The sequence below is a fragment of the Periophthalmus magnuspinnatus genome, chromosome 21 (assembly GCF_009829125.3).
Source record: "Periophthalmus magnuspinnatus isolate fPerMag1 chromosome 21, fPerMag1.2.pri, whole genome shotgun sequence".
Lineage (NCBI taxonomy): Eukaryota > Metazoa > Chordata > Actinopteri > Gobiiformes > Gobiidae > Periophthalmus > Periophthalmus magnuspinnatus.
This window is the reverse complement of record NC_047146.1, coordinates 33,095,571-33,109,372: the sequence shown is the minus strand read 5'-3', so window position 1 is coordinate 33,109,372 and position 13,802 is coordinate 33,095,571. Positions and strand designations below refer to the sequence as shown.

The 13,802-nt window shown below is 46.5% G+C and overlaps 2 protein-coding genes across 3 annotated transcripts in view; both read right to left on the bottom strand.

Moving 5' to 3' along the window:
- Positions 1–900, bottom strand: part of ahr1b (aryl hydrocarbon receptor 1b) — a 31,366-nt gene extending 30,466 nt beyond the window's left edge. The window contains exon 1 of the mRNA XM_055230874.1: positions 851–900. Coding sequence (XP_055086849.1) covers positions 851–891 — 41 coding nt within the window. The 5' untranslated portion in view covers positions 892–900. The remainder of the gene's footprint in view (positions 1–850) is intronic.
- An 11,666-nt stretch (positions 901–12,566) lies between these two features.
- The window catches only part of LOC117389138 (aryl hydrocarbon receptor-like), a 38,734-nt gene continuing 37,498 nt past the window's right edge, over positions 12,567–13,802 (bottom strand). Inside the window, exon 11 of one of the 2 annotated variants that reach the window (XM_033986741.2) lies at positions 12,567–13,799. In XM_033986741.2, the coding sequence (XP_033842632.1) occupies positions 13,749–13,799 (51 nt within the window). In that variant the 3' untranslated portion in view covers positions 12,567–13,748. The remainder of the gene's footprint in view (positions 13,800–13,802) is intronic. The other variant, XM_033986743.2, reaches the window with a different exon arrangement.

Below are 13,802 nucleotides of genomic sequence, written 5' to 3'. Positions count from 1 at the left end.
CAATAAAAACACAGAGAAATAAAAAGGCCCAATGATCCGCCTCTAAAGGCGCAGGGCGGAGTGCGGACGGGCAGAAAATGGCGCATGTCAGGTGCACAAACCTGACAGTTCGCACCAGAACAGCGCTGATTGTGCTAATAGGCCTAATAATGGCGCAGATGGAGAGTGCGTGCTCTGAGCTGCGCTTGGCTCAGTTTGTGTCACACGGGGATTTACAGCGCACATGAACAGAGCGAGGGCTAAAGCGAGGGCTAAAGCGAGGCCTACAGGCCCGGACTGATCCACAGCTCAGGAGAAAGAGACCGAGAGCTGTGGAAGAATAGACCCAGAGCTGTAGACCCAGAGCTGTAGACCCAGAGCTGTAGACCCAGAGCTGTAGACCCAGAGCTGCAGACCCAGAGCTGTAGACCCAGAGCTGTAGACCCAGAGCTGTAGACCCAGAGCTGCAGACCCAGAGCTGCAGACCCAGAGCTGTAGACCCAGAGCTGTAGACCCAGAGCTGTGGAGCGGCAGGTGAGGATGTGCGCATAAACAGGACCTGATTTGTTGTGTTCTGTGGAGCTCCGTGCTGTGGTCACAAACAGGCCCTGGATGTTTGAACTGGATTTAGGCCTAATTAGTGTAAATCTGAGGAGGCATCAGGCCGGCCACATACTGACCAGAGGAAAAGGTCTAAGACCGGCCACATACTGACCACTCGTATACTAGAGCATAAACACTAGAGCATAAACACTAGAGCATAAACACTCGTGCATAAACACTCGTGCATAAACACTCGTGCATAAACACTCGTGCATAAACACTCGTGCATAAACACTCGTGCATAAGCCCCTGTTCCTGTTGGACTCACGTTCTTTGCACGGGTTTTCTCCTCTTGCGGCCCGCGTACATGGCGGCTCTTCTTATATAAAGACTCGGATCCCTCAGTAACAGCCTCGTCCTGCTACATGTAAAATCCACAGGAATAATCCGCACTGACACGCCTCACAAAAACACAGTTTAAACTAAAGTGCGGCTCACGGAGGCGGGGACGCGGCTCGCGTCAATGTCGAGTCCAAAAGTCCGGTTCAGATCTCCTCGGTGTCCGGTCATGGAAGCAGACAGCGCCGGTGGTCAGACTGAGCGGGGTCCGGACATCATCCACAGACACGCGTGACGTCAGCTGCACGCGGCCTCAGCGCAGAGAAAAATATTTAAAACGAAAAATAACATTAAACACATTCACTAAACTTTAGATATTTACAAGTAAATCCTCCCGCAGCGCTCTGCATCCGCGCGGCCCTGAACTACAGGGGCGCGCGCATTCCTCAGGCGGGCACATCACCGGGGGCGCGCATCACAAGCTCCTTACACCTCACCTCCCTAATGCCACACCTCCTCCCTTATACCACACCTCCTCACTTATACCACACCTCCTCACTTATACCACACCTCCTCCCACATACCACACCTCCTCACTTATACCACACCTCCTCACTTATACCACACCTCCTCACTTATACCACACCTCCTCCCACATACCACACCTCCTCCCTTATACCACACCTCCTCCCACATACCACACCTCCTCACTTATACCACACCTCCTCACTTATACCACACCTCCTCACTTATACCACACCTCCTCCCACATACCACACCTCCTCCCTTATACCACACCTCCTCACTTATACCACACCTCCTCCTTCATACCACACCTCCTCACTTATACCACACCTCCTCCCACATACCACACCTCCTCACTTTTACCACACCTCCTCCCACATACCACACCTCCTCCCTTATACCACACCTCCTCACTTATACCACACCTCCTCCTTCATACCACACCTCCTCACTTATACCACACCTCCTCCCACATACCACACCTCCTCACTTTTACCACACCTCCTCCCACATACCACACCTCCTCCCTTATACCACACCTCCTCCCACATACCACACCTCCTCACTTATACCACACCTCCTCCCACATACCACACCTCCTCCCTTATACCACACCTCCTCCCTTATACCACACCTCCTCCCACATACCACACCTCCTCCCTTATACCACACCTCCTCCCACATACCACACCTCCTCTCTGTGACAGCAAAAGAGGAGGGGATGGTGGCACCTCCCTGTCAGAGCAAAAGGCAGAGATGAGGAGGAGGGGATGGAGGCGCGGTCACGGTGGAGAATCTCCTGGAAACACAGGCCGAGCGCGTTCATTTCCGCGCGCCCCCGAGCTGCCCCTGTCCAATCAGCGCGCAGATGAGAGCTGGAGGTTTATGTTGAGCTGCAGTGGCCCAGAGCGAATGTGGGTCAGGGGTTAGACTGTAAATAATGTACGAAAACAGAGCCACGCCAGAAGACCCGGATGGAACCGGAGTGCGGACACGCGCACGCAGATACATGCACGCGGATATGTGCACCCACACACGTGCACGCAGATACATGCACGCGGATATGTGTACCCACACACGCGCACGCAGATACATGCACGCGGATATGTGCACCCACACATGCACGCAGATACATGCACGCGGACACGCGCACGTGAATACGTACACTCGCACACGTGCACGCAGACATGGCCCCACAACAGGTCCCCACACTACTACGACCACTAACACCACTACGACCACAACAGGTCCCCACACTACTACGACCACTAACACTACTACGACCACAACAGGTCCCCACACTACTACGACCACTAACACTACTACGACCACAACAGGTCCCCACACTACTACGACCACTAACACCACTACGACCACAACAGGTCCTCACACTACTACGACCACTAACACTACTACGACCACAACAGGTCCCCACACTACTACGACCACTAACACTACTACGACCACAACAGGTCCCCACACTACTACGACCACTAACACCACTACGACCACAACAGGTCCCCACACTACTACGACCACTAACACCACTACGACCACAACAGGTCCCCACACTACTACGACCACTAACACTACTACGACCACAACAGGTCCCCACACTACTACGACCACTAACACTACTATGACCACAACAGGTCCCCACACTACTACGACCACTAACACTACTATGACCACAACAGGTCCCCACACTACTACGACCACTAACACTACTATGACCACAACAGGTCCCCACACTACTACGACCACTAACACTACTACGACCACAACAGGTCCTCACACTACTACGACCACTAACACTACTACGACCACAACAGGTCCCCACACTACTACGACCACTAACACTACTACGACCACAACAGGTCCCCACACTACTACGACCACTAACACTACTACGACCACAACAGGTCCCCACACTACTACGACCACTAACACCACTACGACCACAACAGGTCCCCACACTACTACGACCACTAACACCACTACGACCACAACAGGTCCCCACACTACTACGACCACTAACACCACTACGACCACAACAGGTCCCCACACTACTACGACCACTAACACCACTACGACCACAACAGGGCCCCACACTACTACGACCACTAACACTACTACGACCACAACAGGTCCCCACACTACTACGACCACTAACACCACTACGACCACAACAGGTCCCCACACTACTACGACCACTAACACCACTACGACCACAACAGGTCCCCACACTACTACGACCACTAACACTACTACGACCACAACAGGTCCCCACACTACTACGACCACTAACACTACTATGACCACAACAGGTCCTCACACTACTACGACCACTAACACTACTACGACCACAACAGGTCCCCACACCACTACGACCACTAACACTACTACGACCACAACAGGTCCCCACACCACTACGACCACTAACACTACTACGACCACCAGCAGTACTATAACCACAAGAAGTCCCCACACTACTATGACCACTAACACTACTACGACCACAACAGGTCCCCACACTATTGCGACCACTAACACTACTATGACCATGGCAGGCCCCCACACTACTAAGACCACTAACACGACTATGACCATGAACACTAGTACGACCACAGCAGATCCCCACACTACTCTGACCCCAGCAGGTCCCACGCTACTATGACCACTAACACTACTATGACCACAGCACGTCCTCACACTACTACAAGCACTGCAGGGCCCCACACTACCGTGACAGACACGATACTACAACGACCTTGGCAGATCCCCGGTCTACTATGGCCCCAGCAGGTCCCACACTACTACAACCATGAAGGTCCCCACATTAATAATAATACATTTTATTTGTTAGGCGCCTTTCAAGGCTCTCAAGGTCGCCGTACATCAAGACACCAAAATAGTACAATACAAAATGAAACAGTGTAAAATGGTTAAAAATACATTTAAAAAACAAATATAGATTAAAACAAATATAGATTAAAAGACAGAGCAGTTATGGTCAGAGTGGTCAGGGTGAGAAGGCCTTTCTAAACAGATGAGTTTTGAGTTTAGATTTGAAGTGTGGGAGTGAGTGTGTGTTGCGGAGGTCATGGGGGAGGGAGTTCCAGAGCAGCTGAAGGCTCTGCTCCCCATAGTGACGAGACGGGCAGGAGGGACAGTGAGGCGCAGGGAAGAGGAGGAGCGGAGGGAGCGGGCGGGTGTGGAGATGTGAATGAGGTCAAACAGGAGGGGCCAGGTTGTGGAGAGCTTTGTATGTGAGGAGTGTGATTTTGTAGTGTATGCGGTGAGTGATGGAGCCAGTGGAGCTGGTGCAGGTGTGATCTGGTGATGGGACGGTGTGTGTGTGATAGTACGGGCAACCAGTTATACTACGACTACGAACAATACTACGACCATGACAGGTCCCCACACTACTATGACTACAAACACTACGACGATTACGGCACGCCCTAACACTACTACAACCATGGCAGGTCCGCATACTACTACGACCACTAACACTATGACCACGACAGATCCTCACACTACTAGGACCACAAACACTGCGATGACCACTAAGACTACTGAGACCACACTACTATGACCACTAACACTACTACGACCACAGCACTTCCTCACACTACTACAACCACAGTATGTCCCCACACTACCACAACAGACACCACACTACAACAACCACAGAAGATCCCACAATACTACAACCACAAACACTTCTATGACCACACTGAAGTGATCACAAGACAACAGTGCTGCAGTGTCCCCATGTGACTAACACTACTGAGACCACAGCACGTCCTCACAGTACTACAACTACAGCAGGTCTACACACTACTACGACCACTACAGGGCCCCACACGACTATGACCACTAACACTACTACAACCACAAGTGGTCCCCACACTACTACAACCACGACAGGTCCCCACACTACTACGACCATGACAGGTCCCCACACTACCACGACCACTAACACTACTATGACCACAACAGCTCCCACACTACTACAACCATGACAGGTCCCCACACTACTACAACCATGACAGGTCCCCACACTACTACAACCATGGCAGGTCCCCACACTACTACGACCACGACAGGTCCCCACACTACTACGACCACGACAGGTCCCCACACTACCACGACCACTAACACTACTATGACCACAGCAGCTCCCACACTACAACGACCTTGACAAGTCCCCACATTATGACCCCGGCAGGTCCCACACTACTATGACCACTAACACTACTACGACCACAGCACTTCCTCACACTACTACGACCACAGTATGTCCCCACACTACCACAACAGACACCATGCTACAACAACCACAGAAGATCCCACAATATTACAACCACAAACACTTCTATGACCACACTGAAGTGATCACAAGACAACAGTGCTGCAGTGTCCCCATGTGACCAGTAGGGTGCACAACAGGGCACGGTAACTTCAACCATGCTTCAAACAGTCAGAAGAGAGAGGAAAACGGGATTATTTGGGTTTACAGTGGTCCCTCGCTATATCGTGGCTCACCTTTCGCGGTCTTGCTGTTTCGCAGGTCTTTTAGCAATTTTGCATGTTTTTTTTTTTTACAGTGTATGAACGTGCATTGTGTTGTGCGTCCTGATTGGCTGTTGGACTGTAGACCATTGTGTCGTGCGTCCTGATTGGCTGTTGGACTGTAGACCATTGTGTCGTGCGTCCTGATTGGCTGTTGGACTGTAGACCATTGTGTCGTGCGTCCTGATTGGCTGTTGGACTGTAGACCATTGTGTCGTGCGTCCTGATTGGCTGTTGGACTGTAGACCATTGTGTCGTGCGTCCTGATTGGCTGTTGGACTGTAGACCATTGTCCATCAGTCTCCTCCGTGCCGTGTCTCCTGTCCAGTACAGAATGTGTTCAGACAAATTTACATAAACGTTGGATCTCAGTGTGACTCTGAAGTGCTGTACGTTTGCAATTTGTTTTCTCCCCGACAAAACCCACAATGTCGATGAAACGTTCTGCACCGACAAAGACGCCTACGAAGGTTTGAACTTTGAGAGAGTTTAAACGAGAGAGAAATGTGAGAAAATGTTAACGCCTGTGTGAGAAAAGTGTATAAAGTGTGTGGTGAGGGGTTTTACAGACAAAAACAGAGAGAATAATGTAAAAATAAAGCTGATACTTCATGGATTTCACCTCTTGTGGGTTATTTTTAGAACGTGACCTCTGGGACCAGTGTAATTCAAAACTGTTTAATTTTGACAGGTGATGATTTTATATTTTATTGGACCAGTGCTGCTTCTTTTGATTGTCCTGACCGCTCGTCACTGTTCACTGCATCTGTGAAACTCAGTGGACAGGAGGTCAAACCCATTTGTGTTTGGAGCAGACAAAAGCAGACACGCCTCTATATCTGTGCTACACAAATGCATACATTGAGTCATGACCTGATAAGACGCCTTAGGGTGCTGCAGACCCCCACTCACAGAAAATAGGCCAGTCCTGACCGTAGAGGGGGCTGTGTGCTTTATTCACTCACACATAGTTCTGTCCTTGTCTGTACACTGGCCATGTGCACATCCTCATCTAGAACACAGGCTCATCTGATTTAAATATTTAACTTAAAACTACTGCACCGATATTCAAATGTTTTATTGGTCTTATAATATTCCGTATAGACGGGATGAGGTGTGAGTCCTGTAGACAGGCTCTTTGATTTAGGACTTTAACCCACAACCCTCTCCATCTGTTTTCATTTAAATACAGAAGAAAAAGATGAAGATGATAAACGACAGACGCATCTTTTATTGAAGGAAGAAGTTTGACCTGAGTCTGAGCTGAAGCAGAGAGTGGGTGTGTTGGGGTGTGTTTGTGCATGAGGGTGTGGTGTGAGTGTGTGTATGTACGTTTGTGTGTGTATGTGGGGGTGGGTGTGTATGTGTGTGGGGGTGTGTGTGTGTTTGTGTGTATGTGTGTGTATGTATGCATGTGTGTGTGCGTGAGTGTGTGTATGTGTATCTATTTATGTTGGGGTGTGTGTATGTGTGTCTCAGTGTGTGTATGTGTGTGTGTGCTGGTGTGTGTATCTCGGTGTGTGTTTGTGTGTGTGCTTGTGTGTGTGTCTCAGTGTGTGTTGGGGTGTGTGTCTCAGTGTGTGTTTGTGTGTGCTGGGGTGTGCTGGTGTGTGTCTGTGTGTGTGTTGGGGTGTGCTGGGGTGTGTTTGTGTGTGTCTCAGTGTGTGTGCGTGTGTGTTGGGGTGTGTGTGCGTGTGTCTCTGTGTGTGTTTGTGTGTGTTGTGTCACGGCCAATTACCGTGTGTTATGTTATTACTTTGTGCAGGTGGAGCTGGGTGGTGCACTCCCGGTGTGTGTGTCAAGGGCCCGACGCACTGCACCTTTAAAAGCTCGTGCACGTCAGAAGCTCTGGCTCATCCTGCTCTCAGCCGCTCACCTGTGCGTCTCCTACTTCTTTTTGTTACCTTATTTCGCAATTCATTTGGGTTAATAAACACCTTATTTCATTGAATACTTGGTTTTGTGTATTTTCCGTCACGGCTTGGAGCCGAGTTATGACAGTTGTCTGCTGCAGAGTGAGGCCTCAGTCTTAGTGATTGTTCAGACACAGGAGGGGCCCCTGGGACCTTCACAGCTGTAAATGTATTTTTCGTGCTCTACTCTGAGGGTCTTTTAGCTGTGTGTGTGTCTGTGTGTGTCTATGTGTGTCTGTGTGTGTCTCTGTGTGTCTCTGTGTGTGTTTGTATCTGTGTGAAGGTCATTGTGTGGCCTGTGGAGACCACACGGCTCAGAGGTGAAACATACGTGTGCTTTTACCAGGACTATTTCTATTAAATATGTAAAGCCTTTAAAATGGACCTGATGTGACGGAGATACATTTCTTGTTGTGTTTCTTTGGGTGTTTGAGTGTCTCAGTTTGTTTTGCACTGAATTTTTTGACCACACAACACTTTTTTTTTAATAAAAAAGAAAAAAACATTACATAATTTCTGTTCTTCCCAAACCAGCGGCTGGTCCTGCAGTTGTTTGAAGGAGACACATAAATGATAAAACAGGTGCACTGTTCATGGAAATGCCTCATGTTCTTAATGTTGATGATTTGCAAGTCAAAGCTCCAGGTTCATTATGAGATTTACAGAGAAAAGATGCACATGGACTGCTGCTGTTAGAACTCATTTCCACATCTAAGTGCAGTGAGTTTGCAGTTTTCTTTAATGACAAGGTTCAGGGCATTAAAAATGACATCAATTCCACAATGCAAATAACAACCCAGCACCACCGAGACACTTAGAGCTGACTCACTCTGCACCTGTAACTGATAAAACTGTCCCAGAGATCATCTCCAGTCTGAGTTCATCTACACCTCCATGTGTTACCCACTACATTTCTAAAGTCTGTGCTCAACAGTTTGTTGTCACCACTCACTCTCATAGTTAATATGTCACTTCAATCTGGAACTCGAAAAAACTGGTTCAAGTCCTATCTATAAAACAGGGAGTACTTTGTTGAAATTGGAAAATGTGTCTCAGATAAAATGTCCCTGACCTGTGGGGTGCCCCAGGGGTCAATCCTGGGACCCCTGGGGAACCCAAATCATCATCTTTGGCCCACAGTCACCTCCAGTCTCTCTCTCTAAAACCTTCAAATCAGGAGAGAAATCTAGAGGTAATAATGGACTCAGACTTGAACTTTAACAGACACATCAAATCAATAACATCTGCAGCTTTTTAAGATCTAAACCAGGAAGTACTTCACACATGTGTCCTGTGGCTCCTGTGGCTCCTGTGGCTCCTGTGGCTCCTGTGGTTCCTGTGGCTCCTGTGGCTCCTGTGGCTCCTGTGGCTCCTGTGGCTCCTGTGGCTCCTGTGGCTCAGAGACTTTAAATCAGCTCTGTGTGAACAAGTCTCTCCATGGACCAGCACCAAAGAACATCTCCCACATGAGCCACATGAACCATCTCACATGAGGAGGACTTCAGGGACCGGCCTCCTGCTGTAGACCTGGTTTAGTCCATGTTTAGTCCATGTTTAGTCCTGGTTTAGTCCTGGTTTAGTCCTGGTTTAGTCCTGGTTTAGTTTCATTCTGCCTCTTCTCTATTATTTTAATCTGTTTGTATTGTGATTTTAATGTCTTCCTTCTGTAAAACACTTTGGATTACTTTGTGGACTAATTGTGCTGTACAAATAAACGTGCCGTGCCTAAAACAACAACGTTACATAAAAGGACTGAGGAGGCCTGATCTGAAGAGCAGCTGCTTCTGTGGATTTACTCCTCAGACGAGGCTCATCACCTTCACGTTCACACAGGAGCCACAGAAACCCCAGAGGTCACAATGCTCCACTCAAAGGTCAAACCCACAAGAGGAGCAGACTCGCCTAGGTCAGTTTAATGCCATAATGTGGAGTATTTCAGGAAAAGCAGTAACATTTTCATAGAAGAAAAGCAGAGGTGGACGCTCCCATGGAAACGTAGAAGTGACACAGTGCACAGTTCTTCTTGTTCAGACGAAAGTTGAGTCTTATTAGTCTCATTAAACACTTGGCTCTAGTTTAAGATGCAAAAAAATCAAAGGGATCAAAGAAATAAAAGGGGAAATCCAGTGGTACAATTATGTGTATAAAATGTGGAGTTCGCGTGCAGCTCTTCGCCTCTGAGCCAATGTTCCTCTGCGGATTCAGACCCATCATTTCAGCTGTGGCTTGGCTCACTCCAGACTTTTTATTTTATAACTTCCAACCTTTATATTAACTAATAACTTGGCGCAGTGTTTGAGATCCTCCCTGTGCAAAATGAACTGAGGCTCAAAGGCCTAAGATGCGTTCAAAGGCCTAAGACGCGTTCAAAGGCGTCTCCTTAGACTCATCACACAAGAGCCAACTGCAAAACAAACACACGAATAATAATCAAAAATATATATTATTACAATTATTATTATTTTTAAAACCCAAAAAACTACACCACAGACATTAGAGGACGTGTGTTTGTGAAGTATGTGAGCCCCACAGACTTGTGAGAGTGCGCCCCCTGGTGGCTGTACAAAAGAAGTTGAATAAGTTCATTTAAGGCTCCAGAAACACAAAACCAAACAGCCCAGACGTGAACCTCAGCAAGTTCACTTAACGTATTGTGTGATAAAAACAGGTTTTGTCATTGAAATGTTCCATCAACACTGTTACTATAACAACGTAAAGGCAGTGTAGGTAACCTGGCTTAAAAGAGGTTATCTGTCACACAAACTGGCAACGCAAATGTGACTGAGGCTCATTCTGCTTCTGATTGGACAGTCGGAACTGAAAAAACAAATGTCAACATAAACATCAACGATACCCCAAAACGTTAAAGTGCAGGATGATAAATGTGTGTAACAGTCTAGAGATGAAGCCCATTTAAAATAATAATAATAATAATAATAATAATAATGCCCTGAATGATGGACAAATGGACAAATGGACACAGCAGGAGGCATTGCACAGATATGTTTATAAAAGCATACACAGTTACACTTGGCAGTTACTTGTACATATGTTACGTATACAGACTATAACTACAGGCTAAATAAACATGATTATACGCCGCTCATGAACTAAAACATTTTACAAGAGACACAAATATGGCAATTGTCAAGGCACATAGCAGTGAAAAGAAAAGACGACACAGAAAAAATGGCTCCTTGGTGTAAATCAAAGTCCAAAGTAGATTTAAAGTCTCCAGAGGCCGACGTTTGTACAAGGCCACGCCCATCAGGTTAATATTCTCATTACAAATGTGTAGATACAGCATGATTCAGAGAAAGAAATACTGAAAGATTTCCCACAATGCAGCAGGAGTCCAGTTAAGCTGCCACATTAACGCTGTTCAGACCAGACTTACCTTTGACTTTATGTAGTGTTGAAAACAACGGTATAAGCCACAGCACTTCAAACTGTTAACACTTTTAAACCATCACAGACGTTTAGAGCATAATGTTTGTATAATGTAACTATATAATGATAAAAGAATATAAAAACAGGTCCAAGGTCAAAGGTCACCGCTCCATAAAGAGAATCTGCAGATAAACTGTAAAGAGGCTGTGGTTCTGTCATGATGATCTGCTTCATCACTGCATTCAGTTTATTATAATCTGATTTATATTTTTAAATATTAAAGGTGGAGCCGTTTAGCTGCCTGTTTGGCCTGAAGACGTTTTAAACTGTGAAAAAGAACATTACACTCCTCTTGGTTTGGGTTAAGTGCTCATGGAGGAACAGCGCCACCTCCGGTCAGGGCTCAACATGTTTTTATTTTAGGTTATTTCTTTTTAAAAAAGACTAAATAATCTCACAGTTATTTCTCAGCTTCATTATTACGTAGAAATAGTTTTTATTTCATTGTGCATTTTACACCAACTTCGTTGTGTTGGTATCGGTGTTGGCTTTTTATTAATTTATACTTTGGACGTGGATTCTATGGATCCATGTACCACGATTCATCTGCAGCCTCAGTCAAAGTCTGGCAAAAAACGAATGAACACCCCATAAACTACACTGTGATGAATGAACCCTCATAAACTACACTGTGATGAATGAACCCTCATAAACTACACTGTGATGAATGAACCCTCATAAACTACACTGTGATGAATGAACCCTCATAAACTACACTGTGATGAATGAACCCTCATAAACTACACTGTGATGAATGAACCCTCATAAACTACACTGTGATGAATGAACCCTCATAAACTACACTGTGATGAATGAACCCTCATAAACTACACTGTGATGAATGAACCCTCATAAACTACACTGTGATGAATGAACCCTCATAAACTACACTGTGATGAATAAACCCCTATAAGCTCCGCTGTCTGCTGGCTGTAAATCGCATGTTGCTTTGTTGTCACTGTGGCATTTTGACTAATCTCATATTTTTATTTTAAAATAACATTGGACTTTGTTTTGTTTAAAGAGGAATGACGTCACATTCAAATATGTTTGGTATAAAACAGGCACTTTACCTTTAAGACACGTCAGTGTTTGAGCTCTGACTGCGGTACATTCACAACCCACCCAAGTGCTGTCTCTGTGGTCTGTGGTCTCTGTGGTCTGTGGTCTCTGTGGTCTGTGGTCTCTGTGGTCTCTGGTGTCTCTGGTGTCTCTGTGGTCTTTGTGGTCTCTGTGGTCTGTGGTCTCTGTGGTCTCTGGTCTCTGTGGTCTGTGGTCTGTGGTCTCTGTGGTCTCTGTGGTCTGTGGTCTCTGTGGTCTCTGTGGTCTCTGTGGTCTCTGGTCTCTGTGGTCTTTGTGGTCTCTGTGGTCTGTGGTCTCTGTGGTCTCTGTGGTCTCTGTGGTCTCTGGTCTCTGTGGTCTTTGTGGTCTCTGTGGTCTGTGGTCTCTGTGGTCTCTGTGGTCTTTGTGGTCTCTAGTTTTTAGTCTCTTTAGTCTTAATGTTAAAGTTCCACAAAAAAGGGGCTCCACAAAAAATCACCAACCGTCTGTGAGGACAGACCTCTGAGGTGACGTCGGACCTCAGAGGTCGGACGCGCAGACGTCGGACCTCAGAGGTCGGACGCGCAGACGTTGGACCTCAGAGGTCGGACGCGCAGACGTTGGACCTCAGAGGTCGGACCTCGCGCAGAGACATGGGCTTATACTGTTTTCTGTACAAGTTTAAAGTCAAGGACGACCTTCTGCTTCGACACAAAAACAAAACATATCAGCAGAAAACATTTCTATATAAGAAGTAAAAAAGAAAGATAATCTCATCGATTTTGATGTAAAAACGACTTTGACTGAATTATTTTTTCAAGGCTCGTCAAAGCTGAGGTAATACGTATTTGCTGCCCTCTAGTGGACAAAAACATCATGTTTCCTTATTAATGCACTTATTTCTAGAAGGGAAACATAAAATATGCATTGTTCTTAGATTTAGTGAAAACCTTTGTAACATTTAGTCTTTGGATTCCAGCTCTGCTCTGCTGTTTAGGCATCTGTTTTTTTGTGATTAATATACAAGTATATATTTAGGAGAGTACGTAGGAAACTCCTAAGTGCATAAATTCTGCATGTTTTTAACATACATTTGTATTTAACATATATTTGTGTCATTTTCTTTGGCGCTTTACACTCAACATGACCAAAGCTGAAAGCTGAAGTTCCATCTTTGTAAACGCACTTGTGGCTTTATACTTCATGATTATCATAGTGTGTCTTCAGACAAAATGAAAAGCTACAGCATTTAAACATAGAGGCGCATGTAAGGCACAGGACACTGGGGTAAGCGAGAGAATGTGAAGCACTGATACAGGCAAACTACTGCTGTCCTTCCACTATCAACATGGCTCAGGTTTACTCCCCACAACGACTGCATCACGAGCAGAAGAAACTCCTACTCTGCTCTCCAGCGACGGCTTTGTCCTGCTG